This window comes from Seriola lalandi, unplaced genomic scaffold (genome assembly GCF_002814215.2).
Source record: "Seriola lalandi dorsalis isolate HSWRI2012SDOR001 ecotype SW California unplaced genomic scaffold, Sedor1 jcf7180002052274, whole genome shotgun sequence".
Classification (NCBI taxonomy): Eukaryota; Metazoa; Chordata; class Actinopteri; order Carangiformes; family Carangidae; genus Seriola; species Seriola lalandi.
In genome coordinates this window covers 3,564,981-3,580,990 of record NW_019522827.1, presented here as the reverse complement: position 1 = coordinate 3,580,990, position 16,010 = coordinate 3,564,981, and the positions used below count along the sequence as shown (strand labels likewise).

At 41.6% G+C, this 16,010-nt stretch overlaps 1 protein-coding gene across 9 annotated transcripts in view; it reads left to right on the top strand.

Moving 5' to 3' along the window:
* Positions 1-12,099, top strand: part of LOC111650400 (inositol hexakisphosphate and diphosphoinositol-pentakisphosphate kinase 1-like) — a 52,805-nt gene extending 40,706 nt beyond the window's left edge. For 8 of the 9 annotated variants that reach the window (XM_023400296.2, XM_023400293.2, XM_023400289.2 and 5 more), the window contains 3 exons: positions 5,313-5,450; positions 6,047-6,160; positions 9,339-12,099. In XM_023400296.2, the coding sequence (XP_023256064.1) occupies positions 5,313-5,450; positions 6,047-6,160; positions 9,339-9,430 (344 nt within the window). In that variant the 3' untranslated portion in view covers positions 9,431-12,099. Of the gene's footprint in view, positions 1-694; positions 2,898-5,312; positions 5,451-6,046; positions 6,161-9,338 lie in introns of those variants that run through there. The other variant, XM_087172333.1, reaches the window with a different exon arrangement.
* Positions 12,100-16,010: the final 3,911 nt, after the last annotated feature.

Genomic DNA, 16,010 nt, shown 5'->3' with positions numbered 1-16,010 from the left:
GTGACTGGAAACGTGTTTTGGAGGCGCTGGGAGTTTTCCTGGTAGTTCATCCAGCCTCATCACAAAGTCACAGGTCTCATATACACATTCTTTATTTGAGGGAACCGTCACGGCACCTGTTTGTTGTCTTCCACACAGTTGTTATGGGGGGGGGGGGGGGGGGGGCTGCAAATTATGGATGTCACTGTTATTTCTGGTTTATAGATTTTCTCTTTGAACAATATTATTGCTGATTGCTGTTGTGTGAAATATATCTGTTTCATTGATTCCTTTTTAACTAGTGATTTTATAGATTATTGGCTGCTGTCTCTATTTGACGTCAGGTTTTCTTTTGTCTAAACCTTTTGCTTTGAAATGAGAGGGAGTGTGTCAGTTGTTTGTGTATGGCTGCAGCAGTGCTCAGGCATGGTTGGTCTGCTTCATTCACAACTTAAAGGTCAACACGTGTATTGATTAAATGAAGTCACGTAGATTGAAACTGCAGCCCATTCTCCATTTTCTCATGCTTTTTTTTTATTTTATTTTTTGTCTATTTTTCTATTCAGCCTCTTTACAAACACAGTCCACCTCCCTGAAGCCACACTGCTCTTTTAGCTCTGTGCTCTCATGTGTGGCACAGCTCCTGTCACTCCTCCTGCTCCACTGTACTTTCTCTGTCTCCTCTTCTGTCCCTACTCTGCCTCTCGCCCCTCAGAGCCCTCAGACGAGCTCCATGTCGTCCAGCTGCTGGAGGGGCTTCCCGCTGAGCTGGCCCTGCTGGGGTTTGCCCCTCTGGCTGTGGACAGGGCCATGGCCCACCACCTGCATCACTGCCCCTACCACCTCCGCCTCCTCAAGACCTGGCTGATGTCTGGTCAGGAGCTCCCAGAATCCCTTCACGGTCAGCTCCCGTACTCCCCCGCTCACTTCCTGTTGCCTCCCCTTTCGTTCTCCCGTCTGGAGCAAGTGGGACGCAGCCAGTGCCAGCTGAGCTTTGCATCGACTGTAGTTTAGACTGTGGTTTTTCCAGTCTGGTTTTGCGTCTGTGCATTCATCCTTTTTCTTCTTATGCTCCATTTCATGCCCAACTGTAAACCTGTTCCTACTTCTCTGTGTTGTTTTGCATGACAACCAGAGGGTTAACAGTGGCTTTCAAAGCGAGAAATGTCCATCTTCCTCATCATACTTAAAGTCACAGTGAAACAGCAGTTATTATGTGTTGCTTAAAAAAAAATCGATATTAGATGATCTTGTCAGGACAGGAGCAGCCTGAGGACCACCTCCTTCTTCTGCTGACTTAAAGTTAGAGCATCTTCTGCAGTGTCACACATTGAAGGAGAAGGATCTGATCACTGATTTGAACGCGTTGTGCAAAAGTGACACAGAGCAATGCAGAGAAGTAGAGAGTTGGAGTTGGAGAGTTAGGGAGCAGTAGATGACTGAGCGCCACCCACACCTCCCTCACCTCTACTGTTACATCTGTGGTCAGAGATGAGGGTTAAGTGAATAAATTAGACCTCTACAACATTCTTTGGAAACAGATCTCTGATCTCCAACAGCTACACCCACCCATTAGCTAACGGTCAAAAACTGGTTTTATAGGATGGCTGATGTAAGCTTTTCGCCCAAATCACATCTGATTGGATGGATTTATGTATATGTCCCCATGTCAGTCATTAGTTTCTATCCACATTCAGTCAAATTTTAACCACATCTTCAGTTTATCTGTAAAATAAAATGCAATTTAATTTGTACATGCAAATATTGTAGATGCTGCATCAAGATAAAGAGTATGTAGCAACCCTAACTGTAGCTAAGTCTGTAGTCAGGTCTCTATAAACCTTTGCAGAAGAGATGATGTCATACAAGAGTGACAGTCAAGCATAGAAAACATGAACAAGAAATATTGCATTTATGTTTGTTTCATACATTAATTTGAAGATATTATCATTTGCTCCACACAGATCTGATGTTTTCATCTGCTGCCATGAAGCATAAAAGTGTAAAAGTCATGTGCTTCATGGCCGTTAGGATTTATTCACCAAGTCTGTTTGTTGTATTTTCTTTTTTTATGATAAACCAACTTTCCCACCTCAGCCAAGCATAAACAATGTTTGAAAACTTTTCCGGTGTTTCCACCCTACACACAAATCAAAAATGTGCATAAAAACAGTCGGATGGAAACGCACTCACAGAAAAAGAAAAGCAAACTACTTGTATATAAATATTAATTAAAACCAAAAGATAACTGAACAATGACGCTTGTTAGAACTTTGTATTTCACTGTGGCTTTAAGGCTTAGGTCTATTTTATCCCCTGTCCTCCTTTGCACAAAATTACACATCTTTTTTCAAACAAAAAAGTTTTTATTATGAGGAAACCTCCATCAGTTTCTATCTTTTCTTTCTAAATGTTAGAATCTGCACAAACAGGACTAATTGCTCTACATGCATGCCGGGTGGGCACTTGATGACCAGTGAGACAAACTCTTCTCTGGAAGAAGAGTTTCAGGCTTGTCTAACTGCATTGTGTGCATGCTCCATCTGGAGTAATGGTTTCTGCACAGAACATGCCTTTTTTTAAACTGGCACTGGTCCAGTAACGAGCTCTGTCTGTAGACTGGAGTCAGAGGTGTTGATGGCACCAATTTGGCCTTCACACAGCAAAGGTCGGGTACTGGGCTTCACCGTGTCTCCCCCCAGTGTTCTGCAGAATGTGCTTCCTGGCCAGGTGGCAGATATGAGAGTGTCTGTTGAAAGATTTGGGTCATTATCTTATCCCTCATTTTAATTGGCTAATTAAGTGGTAGCCTGCTCATAAACTGCTGATTTTATAAAGTGTTTCTGGAGCACGTCTTGGCATGTTGTGCAACCTTAATGGAGCTGCACAATTTGTAGGGATAACGGCAATATAAAAATAAAAAGAGTTTTTCTTTTGCTCTTTTAAATATCATCGTTCTTTCTTTTCTGTCCTCCTCTCCTTCTGTCTGCCTGTGTTGGCAAGTGGCTGAATGTATGGTGCAGTGTAGCATCAGTGTTTTTCCTGCTCCCACTGCATCTAGTGTGTGAGCTGAATTTGATATCCACACGAAGAGGCTGCAGCAAAGATAAGGAGGAGGGAAATGTGATGAATGCCATCCAGTTGCTGTTATTTTTATACTGCTCCTGCTTCATTAGACAGCTCAGTAAAGACAGAATAAACAGTTAGAGGGGAGGATGAATGTCATGTAGTAAACCTTAAGAGTGCCATCAAACTCATAAATACGTGATATACATCTCTATCTGCTGAGTCATCAAACCACTTCCTCCTTCCCTCCACATCCTTATGATATCGCAGGTATTATTTTTGCTTTTGTCGTCAGAGCTTTGGCAGAAAGATGTTTTGGTGTTGAACAGCAGTCTTGGCTTGGTCTAATGAACAAAGCTGCTTTGGCCAAAATCCAGTACGGAAAAGATTGAAAGATTAAATACGCCCTGTAACAACCGTTAAAGCAGCTGTCTGTCATGTGTCCTGCCCCTGCAGTCCTGTTGTACTTTGTGTTGTGGTCTATATCAGACAGTTAGTCGACAAAGAAATGTCATGTAGAGATATTTACATTGTCGATATAAATCGGAGTGAAAGCAGAAAAAACACAAGCCTCAGAATCATTTACATCTTTCTTGATGTCCATGAATGATCCCATGAGAAACATTAACACTGAGCGACTGAACAAATTACCATCTGGGGAAATTCATATCTGGACCCTTCAAGACCTTGAACGGTTCTTGTCCATTAGCTGCTGACGACAGTTCGTTCTGCTCGTGTCGTTAGACTAGACGACTTGTTTTAGGGAACAGCCGTGAAAAAAATCTGGAGTCGTAACACATTAGTCAAGGAGACGTGCGAGGCTGATCAGCATGCTCTCTGGGGAGATGGATGAACTGAAAGCACTGCGTCAACCTCCATCCATTCCCCCTTTTTTTTTTTTTTTTTGTCATGGAATGACTTCATCGTCGTGTTCGTTGTCAAGCTGCACTGAATGTCCGTGGACTGTTTTTGCTGTAGGTTTGTGTGTCGGCTCACCATGGCACCGCTGTGTTGGTTCTCAGCAACATGTAGTTTTCCAGGTATTTATGTAAGGAAAATGTATTAAAGTACATGCATGAATATACAGTATATCCACATAACTTTGTCAATCAAGATATATTCATCTTCAGCATAATAAATATTCTGAACATAACTATATACAACCTATATAATGGACAGCACATCTGTTTTCAAGTCTTTTTTTAAGATACCAGGATTGTGGTCAATTCACTTTCAATCCACTTCATATCAAAACCAGTAAAATGATTGTTACAAAGGAGAAATCATCTTTCATGTTGCCCCCGTCATCATCAAGGTCACAGTTCATGACAATTACTGTCCTCGTCAAGGACACTTAAGCGGCCCAGATTTTTTTATATATGGGCCAATTTTTTTTCTTCCCTCATGCTGTCAGGATTATTGGAAATCCAAACTGACCTAGGTAAAAGAAAACATATATGCACCTCTGTTTTCCAGAAGATATTTCAGATATGTTATTTTAACATTGACAAACAAAGCTGCATATCAGCAGAAGTTTTCCTGCAGTGTAAACGATGCACCGTCTTTTTGCTTCCTGATGGCCCATTATTGTTGGCAGCACCTTGTGTCTAATGTTGGGTCTCATATCCAACACTCACTTAAAGAAAAAGCCCTAGTATGCATCACCTGTGCCTTATGTGCACATACAAAGCTCCGTAAAGTTTATTTTATGAGTAAATTAACAACCAAACAGCAATCAGAGCACAGTAATCTGTGGCATAATTTCATCACTTTCAATACAAGTCAGACTCCAGACGTTAAAAGTCTGTCCAGTGTGCCAATGATTAGATTAGAAATTCTCTTCCATGTGGTGTGAATTAGAGTGAATCGGTGCACATCCTCTTACTGTACATTTATGACAGTGATCAGAACAAATCATTTTTGTTGACATGGTCTCACTAACCAAAGTATTAACCAGTTAACATCAGCCTTATGACTCATCATATGTCTGCCGACATATACTCTGGTTAGTTACTTTGACTACTTTACCAACTGTCTGTTGTATCAGCTGCTGTGAATAAGTAATAAACTACTAACTGTAGATCTTACAGCAGCCTAAAAGTTTGTGTGGCTAGTTAACAAATAAAAATGGCCGCCGCGCTGAGAGAGTGAACAGCCATCACGCAGAGAGAGCTGTAATGTCACCGCTCCTCCACCCGTTCTGTCAGATGGAGAAGTGGTACGATCAGCTGTGTGTGTGTCTGTCTGTCTGTGTGTCTGTGCTGCAGGGTTTGAAGGCTGCTCCATGGTGCCCTCTATCTACCCACTGGAGACGCTGCACAACTCGCTCTCTCTGAAGCAGGTGGACGAGTTTCTCAACACGGTGTGTGAGAGCAGCAGCGAGGCCCACGCCAAAACCATGAAAGGTGGGTCAACACTGTGACACAGCAATAGATAGAAACTTTTTTCTATTGTTTAGTTCTCCACTAATTATAAAATCCAGAAGGTTTCTGATTTGGAGGCAAAAAAGCACAAGTTGGAGTCAAATCTTTTAATTATAAATAATGTAATTGAAGGTTATTTTTTGTCCAAACCATATGCAATATTTGAAAAACTGATTTATTGTAAACAGGACAATTTTGAAAGAAATTTGTGCCTAAAATTCTGCATTGATGCCTCAAGTCTATTTTGATGTGTTTTCCTGATGCAAAGTAAAGTGCAAACACTGAATATTTGGACAGTCACCCTTTTTTGTGTTTGTTGGGTGTTTACATTCATACTGGGTGAATGAGCAGTTCCCAAATTAAATTACTATTCAGAAGGACAGTGACCCTTCCTCAAAATAAACAAATGATGGACGACACAACATCACCAGGGAAGCTCAAGCTAATCCAAATATTAAATATGTTTATTAAAGATGACTGTTTGAGTTAATACTAACTTGTACTAATATTCCTGTAATATTGCTTTGATATGTGACATCTGGAAACTGATGTAGATGTGTTTTCTGTCTTGGCTCCAGCGCTCTCCAGTCTGTTTGACTCTCAGAGCCAGACGTCTCTGTACAGCCCTCAGCAGCCTCTGTCCTCCTCCGGGTCTGAGACGTCTCTTCGGCCTCCAAGTCGGCCTCTGTGGCGTGAGTGTTTTAAGGATTCTTATGTCATTTTGTTGACCTGCTTTTATTTGTTCTGATCTTGTTATATACAGTCTATGGTTCTGATAGACGTCTGCACAAGACAGTTTTCTAAGAGATGAAGACGAGAAATGTCCTTGTGGACATAAACTGTCACTTCATAGAGAGTAAACATTGCTGTGTGTTAACTTTGGTGAGAGATCCAGCTGCCTCGCAGTCAGCAAGAGGGCAAGAGTCATCTACCCACATGCTAACTAGCTTTCAGAGATCCTCAGACTGCGGCATGTTGTTGTGCTGTGTTTCCTCTTCGGCCTCTCCTACTACATCATGTGACAGACGGGTGGTTCATCCAATCACCTGCCTTTTTTTCTCTTGAAACGCCTTCCCAATTTCCAAACAGTTTCTAATGAAGCCTTCCCAGATGGTTCTGTGTTACAAACCATCTGGCACATCGGTTTAGCTGTGTGTCACTGTAAAAAAAAAAAAAAAAAAAGATTTGTTCTGTTTGGCACTAAATAGCTGTAAAGTTTATGGGTATTGGGTTAGTGCCAGTTGATTATTTTTAGAGACATTCATTGTAATAAATAAATGAATAAATATATAAGAAACCTCATACTGGCCGGTAAAACCGGAATGATTCTAACAGCCAAAATAATTCACTTACATTTTCAATCATAGCCTGCGGTCACTAAGCAGCTATCAGTTACAGATTCTGTCTTGAACAAGGCTTTTAATCCGGGGCTGATCCAGCAGAGCTGCTCGTCTCAGCGCCGTGTGTGAAAATGAGAAACTGTACAACTGAGAAGCAGAGTGATGCTGGAGGAGACTGCTCAGCAAAATCTCCATGAAGATGAATAGACCTCGCTCACCTCCCCCACATTCAGCATGACCTTCATGTTGAAGGTAGCAGATGTGACCTGATAGGCGTTCATTTATCTGCCATGACCTGGTGGTTACAGATACTGAGTCATAGCAGAAAGGTCACATCCTCAGCCCTCGTCAGCTGCAAGGCATCTGTCCTTGAACCACACTCAGAACTAGACCTGTAGCTAACCATTATTTGCTTTATATATTAATCTGATGATTATTTTTTTCAGCTGACATATTGATTTTTAGTGAAAAAGAAAAAAAGCGGAGCTGTAGGTGCTGGCAACTGCAAGATAAATGAGGACAAAATAAATCAGCAGTGTTGGTGATGGTGATAACACCGACCAATTTGTGTGTTATTCAGTGATGGTGCACAGGTTTTTTATGCCTCCACCAGGGACAGAGGTACTATGTTTTCGGGTTGTCCATATGTGCGTACATCCCTCTGATATCTCAGTAATGCCTTGAGGCAATTTCCTCAAATTTGGCACAAACATTCACTTGGACTCAAAGATGAAATTGTGAACTTTGGTGGTCAAAGTTCAAGGTCACTGTGATCTCACAAAACACGTTTTTGGCTATAACTCACAAATTCATACACTAATTCTGCCACAATTTAACACTGATGTCTAATATGATAAAATGATAAAGAATTTAATATCCAAAAGTTCAAAGGTCAACTTCTCAGGAAGGGGAGCCGGCTGGTTGGTGGCGGCTTACAACTGTGAGGCGGTAACTTTAGTTTTTCCTTCTTTTAGTTTAGAAACTATTAGAAAATGATGAAAAATGATCTAAATGTTTGTTTTGTCCAACCCAACAGTCTAAAAACCTAAAGACATTTCATTTATACTGATATTAGACAGAGGAAAGCAGCAGATGATCTCATTTGTGAAGCTGAAACCATCAAACATTTTGTCATTTCTGTTTGATAAATTGCTAAAATGATTCACTGATTCAGGATTGTTTTTAACTGCTGTTTACAAGGTCAGGACTGAAATGTCAGGTTTTACTTGAATAATTAATTGTTTATCAAAACTGTTGGACATGGATTTTCTGTCAATCAACTATCAATCAATGCGATCACTTGTTTCAGCACCAACCTGAACAGCCAGTTTAAGTTTCTCTGGGTAAAAGCTTCATCTGAAATGAATAGACTATTGCATATAAGATAATAGGAGGTGGTCTTTTCATCAATACTACAAAATGAGTTGTATTTCATTTAAAAGATTTAAAAACAAAAAGGCCCCAAACTGTCAGATGAGCTCAGTCACAGCAGAATGTAAATGTGCGGCAGACCATCCTGTGGGATCAGTTATAAAACTCCAGTAAAACAGGACTCAGAGAACATCACAGCCTCTTTAACAGCCCGTCCCTCCTTTTCAATGTTGTTACCCTCCTCTTCTTCTCCTCCTTTATTCAGTCTGTTTTTCTCTTTCATCCCCCTGGGTCGTGAGGTGATTAATTTATCCTCTTGCCGCCGTTGTTGATTGATGAAGCGCCTGCTCTCAGATCTCTCTTTGACTTACCTTCTCTTGTGTTTACCCTTTTTTTCCATCCACCACTTGTGTACTTTATTTACATTGGGCTCACGCCGGGTGGTTTTTCAGCTCTCTGTTCATGTCTCAGTCTTTCTCTGTCCCGTCGGTACCTGATCCAGATCCGGGCCACTGTAACTGCCGGGAACTCTTTTTAGCCTCATTTATCACGCAGCGTGCAGACGGGGATGCTGGAGGTCAGATCCACATGAATAGGACACTCGTTCTGCTGTTGTTATGACGCTGTTTGTTCTCCTACTGCCTCTAGCTACAGGACAGCTGCTGCAAGTGCAGAGCCACAGTATGTCACTCGTGTGATCTTAGTCTTAACTTCAAAGACCATATTCTAGTCAGATTATCGATATATGAACTGACGTACATGTGGCTTGATTCATCAAACCCAAAAAAACTGTTTTCATAAAGTTCTCCATGGCAACAGAAGATGAAGTGTCGAGGGGATGACGCCGTTGCCTTCCTCTTTTTTTTATACCGGATCACTCCCCCCTCTGTGTTCACTTTGTATCCCTCCACATGACGCACGTACAGTACCACAACAAACACGCCCCGACTCTCAGAGAGGAGCGGGGGCTCAGGGCGGCAAGGAATGAGATTAATGCTTCCATCACGGGTCGACAGAACTTTTAAACATTGTAGGATTTACTACCAGAGAATTGATCTGTTTTGAGATGTGTGTACAGTTTGTGCAGATCGCTGAGTGTACTGGGATCAGCGTGTTTCTGAGTTACAGAGATAATTGACTGAATTTTCTGTTTTTTCAGATGGCAGCATCCCCTCCAGTGCTGTCTCCAGTGCAGGCCCCTCTTCCCCGATCACAGAGAGCTCCGGCCTCAACTTCAGCTTCAGTGAGTAGATTGTTTGTCTGAAAAACACAAGGACTTCTGGGTTTCTGAGGGCACGATCTGAAGACCTCGGTGTAACCGTCTCTCCGGGCTTTTCTTCATCTTTTCCTTTGTACTTCTGCTCACATTCATAAAAAAACACACTGGAGGGAGACGCTGATTCTGCAGAGAGGCCGCTCTGCCTCGGGTATTACAAACACTCAGGCTGTAAATATAACCACTCAGACTGTACACGGACTCTTCTGGTGCACCTCCACTCCAGCTCTACACATCCACACCTTCCCTGCTCCTACTGTGAGAAAACACTGGACCTTCATCAACCTCTCATCACCTCCATCTTCCTCTTCAGTGTCTCTCTACACATTCATAAACCAGCTCCGACTGCGTAACAGTGCATCAAGCCAACATTCAGACCAGTTGTGCCTTTACTTTTATTTTGATGCTGCCCACATTAAAACACAAATGCTATTTTACAGAATCTTTCAAACACCAGCTGCCTCATGTCTGAACTTGCCTGCAGACATTTACGGCTAAAATACAGAGTCAAAGTGTCAACCGTAACCATGTCCTATTTTTTTCTCTTCTGTTGCATTAAAACAATACATCAGCCCGGCATGAAAGAAAATGGGCTGTTTTTGAACTTGAGGTGAAACTGAGTGACAGTTGACGACTTTGGCTTTCAGCACCAAATATTAGAACCTGAAGTGAGAATCAAAGCCTAAAGAAATGGTGTAAGCTCGGGGAAATATTTATATGTACTTTGTTGAGCTGAGAGTTTTATGAGAAGATTAATACCACTCTCATATCTGTATGCTAAATATGATGCTAAAGCCAGCAGCCAGTTACCCTCGTTTATTGGCACAAAGACAGGAAACGGGGAGAAACAGCTAGTCTGGCTCAGCCCACAAATAAAAGAACAGCATCTGTAATTATTAACACCATATATCTTGTTTGTTTAATTTATACAAAAACAGTGTAAAAACATCCATTTGTGGGTTTATGTACTGTTGTGTGCTAAATTATTTATCGGCTGGGTGCTGTAACTTACTGGAGTCTTCTCACAATGTAATTTGTACACCGCATTTTTCATCTGAATTAAAAACAAATAGGATGTAATGTGTTAATCAGTGAGCTTTAGACTGGATGGTGGGTAGATGTTACACCCTGTTTCCAGTGTGTGAGCTAAAAGCTAAGCTCTGTGGCTGCTAAATTTATCTTCATATTTAGTGTGATGACAGATGTGGGGAGCGATGTCGATCCTCTCCCACGCCTGGTTCATAAAGATGGTTCTGCTTGAAAAGGTTGCAGATTGAAAACCCAGTAATGGACCTCATTCTCAGGCCATTTTCAACTCGTATCAAACTCTAAACAAAGGAGCAGGTACAGCCAAAAAGTGGCCAACTGTAATGTACAATGTTCAACATCATGCAACACCAGGAATCTGACACTTGTGTAATTTACAAGCTGGTTAATCAGAAGAATCTGGAGGGATACAGGTTATCATTTTAAAGTTCTACATGTTGCCTACGTTAGCTTGGTACCTGCTAAACTCGGTTAGCGGTAATTTATTCATACAACCAGAATAACAGGACTCCATTTTGAACTGTTTCGTAAAATACAGGTATTTGTATAATGTACACCTCGAGCCAGCTTGATCAAACTGTAACAGTCTGTTCAGTGATCATCTGCTGTTAAATGGAAATACAATTAACCTGTAAATGTGCCTTTAAATAACTTGCGAGAGAGATATTGAAGTCAGAGTATTCTACACACTGTGGGTCTCCTGCTGTATTTTTACCTTTTCATTGGGGGGGGGGGGTAGCAAATGAAAATTGAGGAAAATCTGTGGTATAGAGTTATTCTAGAATTAAAGGGAAAAACCACTTGATTAAGTATCTAGTATAAATGTACTTTTACACAATGACGACTACCTGAATTCTGCATTTTGTTTTGTTTTTGAGTTTTGAAGCTGAATTCTCAGCCTGTTTGTGTCGACATGCAGTCTGCTATCACACCAAATTACATGTGTATGTTTAATGTTAAATTAATCAAATGATGGTTTGTAAAGACAAGTGATGCTCAGGTAGATTAATCATGTATCTAAAAATGGAAATTGGTTTTATCAACATGTGACTGAACTGGGGTCAGTTCACTTTCAGTTCATTTGGAAAAAATGTGTTAAATTTTACCTTAAATCTCTGAAGAAATACTTTTATTACTTTGACCAAAACATGTAGAGTTACAGCTCTCATATCATAGAACAAAGCTGTGCAGTTCTTTTATAGAGAAAACGGCTCCCTGCTCACGTCAGCCGAGAGAAACTGAAAATTAACTGACCCCCAGAACCTGCAAACACCTGCTGTAGAACAAACATATCTGTATATTTTAGCCATCGTGGAAAGACTTTTAGACTTGAATAGAATTTATTAATTTTTACGTAAAGGAGAGTTGATGTAGGTAATTTTAGTTGTGTATTTATGTGATTATTTAATGAGCTATTTAATGACAGCCAAAGAGATGTGTGTGTGTTCTGTGAGGAGTTTGGCTGCTGGAGAACAAAGTCGAGGTTTAATGTGTAAAATCTGTGACATATCTGTCGTGTTCGATCCTTCAGGGTTCAGGTTGAGATGTGATGTCGGGGAGGGGGGGGGAATAAAATAGAATTAATTAAACTGTTAAACATTGTTCAATGTGTTATCAAGGACAACAAATCACGTGTTCACATCTGCCAGCGGTCTGTTAGACTGTGTGTGTGTGTGTGTGTGTGTGTGTGTGTGTGTGTGTGTGTGTGTGTGTGTGTGTGTGTGTGTGGGTGTGGGTGTGTGGGTGGGTGGGTGGTTATTAATGGCCCTGAGTCCAGACACATAAGCCTGTTATTGCTCCATAAACAAAGCTCTTAGTCACTGCTGTGCCACACACCTCTACCTCTCTCTCTCCTCTTGCTCTCTGTTTGTTTTCCATTTTTCCTCCCTTGTTCTTCAGTGCTCTTCTCTTCTTTCTCTCCTCTCCCACTCATGTCTTTTTCGTTGCCCTCCTCTTCTTTTGTCCCTTCCCTTTTTTAATTAACTCTACTCTCCCTAACCCTTTCCTGTTCCTCCACCCATCTCCTTTTTTTTCCTCCCACTCTTTCTTTCCTGCTTCCTCTCCTCTTCTACTTTTTTCAGCTCTCCCCATTTTCCTCTTATCCTTTGTTTCCTTTTCTATCTTCCCCTTGTTTTCTCTCCTCTTCTCTTCTGGTTTCGTCTCCTGTCTTCCCTGTTTCCATCTTTTCTTTTTACCTCACCTCATTTCTTCTTTCTTACCCTCTCTCTACTCTCCTCTTTTGTTTTTTCTTCACCCTAGTTTTTTTTCCGTTCATGCTTCCTGTCCTCTTCTACTTTTATCTCTGGCTCATTCAACCTTCCTCCTCTCCTGTTTCCTTTCCTATCTACCCTTTGTTTCCTTTCCTCTTCTTGTTCCCAAACCTGGCTTCCTTTTGTTTTTCCTCTTGTTTTTTTCATCCCATTTTCTTCTCTCACCCTATTTCTCCTCCTCTCCACTAGCGTCTTTCCCTCCTCCACTTGTCTCTTATTTTCTCATCACACTTTTCTTCCTCACTCCCTCTCCTATTCTACTTCAATCTCCTTAACTCATCCCCTTTTCCCCCTCCTAATTTTTCTATTCTTTGTTCAATCTCTTTCTTTCATCACCTTTATCACCTCCAATTTTACCTCCTCTCCTCTCTTCTCTCCACTCATCTGTTTTCCTTCACCCAATTTTTTCTCGCTTGCTTCCCCTCTTCTCCCATCTTATTACTTCACTCAATTTTCCTCCTCACCACATTTTTTGTTGTTCCCTTTTTTCTCTCCTCTTTTTCTTCTAGCATCTTTTTCTGCCCATTTTTCCTTTCCACTGTTTTTTTTTTATTTATCTTTCCTTACTCCCTCTCCTCTCATCTCCCTCTTTTTTCGTTTCCCCATCTCTCCTCTCCAAACAGCTTTTAAGAATAGTGATGACTCATGCCTCCTCCTATTGCTGCCATGTGTTGCCATGGCGGCGCCCCCAGATGTAATTGACTCCTCCTGAGCGGCGCTGGGTGAACGGAGAGAGACAGACAAGAGACCGCCGACTCACCGGAAGCCAAAAGCTGATGTCATTCACTCTGTTTGGATGACAAGTCTTTTTCTCAGGCTTTATTTCCAACATTCAACACAAAACATCCATTCATTCTGTCTCTATCAGCTCACACACACACACACACACACACACACACACACACACACACACTTCATCTACAAACGCAGCCTTCTTCTTGCTTCAGTACACAGTGGCTACTTTCATTTGCAAGTTTTACAAGGTGACAGACTGTTTGGCTGCAGGTCGTTTTGTGACCTTTATCAAATGTACTCCCTCCAGTAGCAGAGTGGAAAAGAAAAAAAATGTCATTAATGCTAGAAAAAAAAGTGTTTCAGCTCAGTCTTTAGAGTTGTTATTGAATATAAAGTGTAGTGAAAAATACCAGTGCATGTCTCTCTGAGTGAAGAGCCACTGTATGCGACGTGACAGGAAGTGAAGCTCTGCCCTGTTTGTCCCAGTGCTGGTCAATAATGAACAAACAATTTTTCTTTGATTCCTTTGTGAGTTTGAGTCTTAACAGGCTGCGTTGCTTTGTTCTGCCTCCAGGAAATATACTCGTACTCTAACGTCTGACTTGACCAAAGCTCTGCCCCAACCCTCGTACAAAGCTGACTGTCTGTCTTATAAATGGAAGCATTACAACTTCAAACAGTGTTAAAGCTCAGTGAGCACTGTGTGACTGTGTTTACCTTTTCAGAAGTGCAGGTGGTGACTGACTGAATCATGTTATTCCCTTTGGAGCTTACTGTAGCAGCGTGTACACATTAGTGATGTGTGAGACCACGGATTTCTTTTCTGATACCAGCTGATTCCAGGCGGGTATCGCTGATACCAATACTTTGTACAAAAGCAATGAATGCAGAAGAAGGAAATTATTAATATCTAAATCTCAGGTGCTTAACAAGGTTTGTGTTGCTGCCACAGTACCTCAGTCATCCCACTCATCACATACAGCATTGCTGCTGCTCTGAGAACTGAAAAAGTCCCACACCTGACTGTTCGCAGTCAGCCATCATCAATGTCAACACTGTTCAGTGGCGTAAGCTTTTATAGAGCCGTAGTTTGCATAGGACAATGGCAGGTGGAAGGAGAAGTAGTTCTGATCAACCAGGTTTTCTAAATCCACGTGAGTGTTTTCGTACTCATAGGGATAAATGGAGAAATGACACGATGTGATCATGTTCTTTAGGCAGCTTCAAATGTGTTAAAAACGCCAGAAATTTGGTGTCAGTCCTGCAGAATTTGAAGGAGCTATTCGTAAGATTTGCCATTATACATAGCCAACGTTCGCATTCACAGCGATTTGCTTAGTTGCCGAGAGTTTCAGCCATTGTTGCATTTACAGATGAGGTTATAATACACCCTCTGAGCAGCGCTCCTTCTTCAGGGCACATCGGACAGTGACTCGGCATCGGAAAGTGACGAGATGGGCCGACCACACCGGGGTAGCTGATTAGCATGCTAACTTCAGCAGAAGAAAAGAGGTGATAGGAATAGAAGCAAAACAAGAGTTAACATGTCTTATCTTGGTGAGTAAAGGAATGAAGTTTGACGCTGAACTCGCAACTTTCATCAAGGCTGGTAACTAAACAGCTGTTAATGCTAACGCTGGCTATGTAGCAACAGCAAAACTTTGATTCAGTTCTGCACCAGGGTTCAACAGAACAAGAAGCCATTATGGACGAGACAGAGACAGCATTACGTAATCAAATAACTGAATTAATTAAAAAGTTTGTGGAATTAAGAGTCTGTGAAATTGAGGAAATCTGTGGTGCAGCAGCATTTTATATCAGTGGCACTAGAAAAAAATGGCAATGACTGATGACTCATGTCTGGGCCGTTGTGACACCACTTGGTGCTTTGCTGAAAGTCTCTGTTTAGTGAATGAATCAGCTGCAAATATGAGATTAAAAGATGCATCGCATTTGCTCTTGGCATGAATATCTGTTTGTCTTGTATGTTTTCAGCGGCCCAGCTACTCATCTGCCTCTCAGTCATAGTCCTGTGAGAGACGAAGGTGAAGAAGTGGAAAAATAAACTACAGACTGAGGTTTACAGATGTTTTCCAATCTGCTCTAAAAATCCCTTTAGGCTTTCTCTCAGTTCTTATTTTATTTCTTGCGTCACATTTCCTTTACATGTGTGTTTCCTCCCTACTCTTCAGTGACTGTAGCTCGCACTCTAGCTGCCTAAAATGTAAATGCAAAGAGAGAAGTGGGAGGCAAAAACAGGAGAGGAGAGTAACTATTAGGCATGTTGATGAGAGAATTACCCTCATCGAGTCGCCATCCAGACCCGACAGAGAGGCAGGAAGGTGTCCAGTTAGACCTAGAGTGCCACCTCCACACCCACGCCCCCACACATCCCCAACTCCCCCGTAAACCTCCTCCAAAGTCAAAATGTGTCACCATGGTAACCGCGGGAGGAATGGCGAGGAGGGAGGGGAGTTGTTTTGCTTGGTGATGTGGCAGCCGA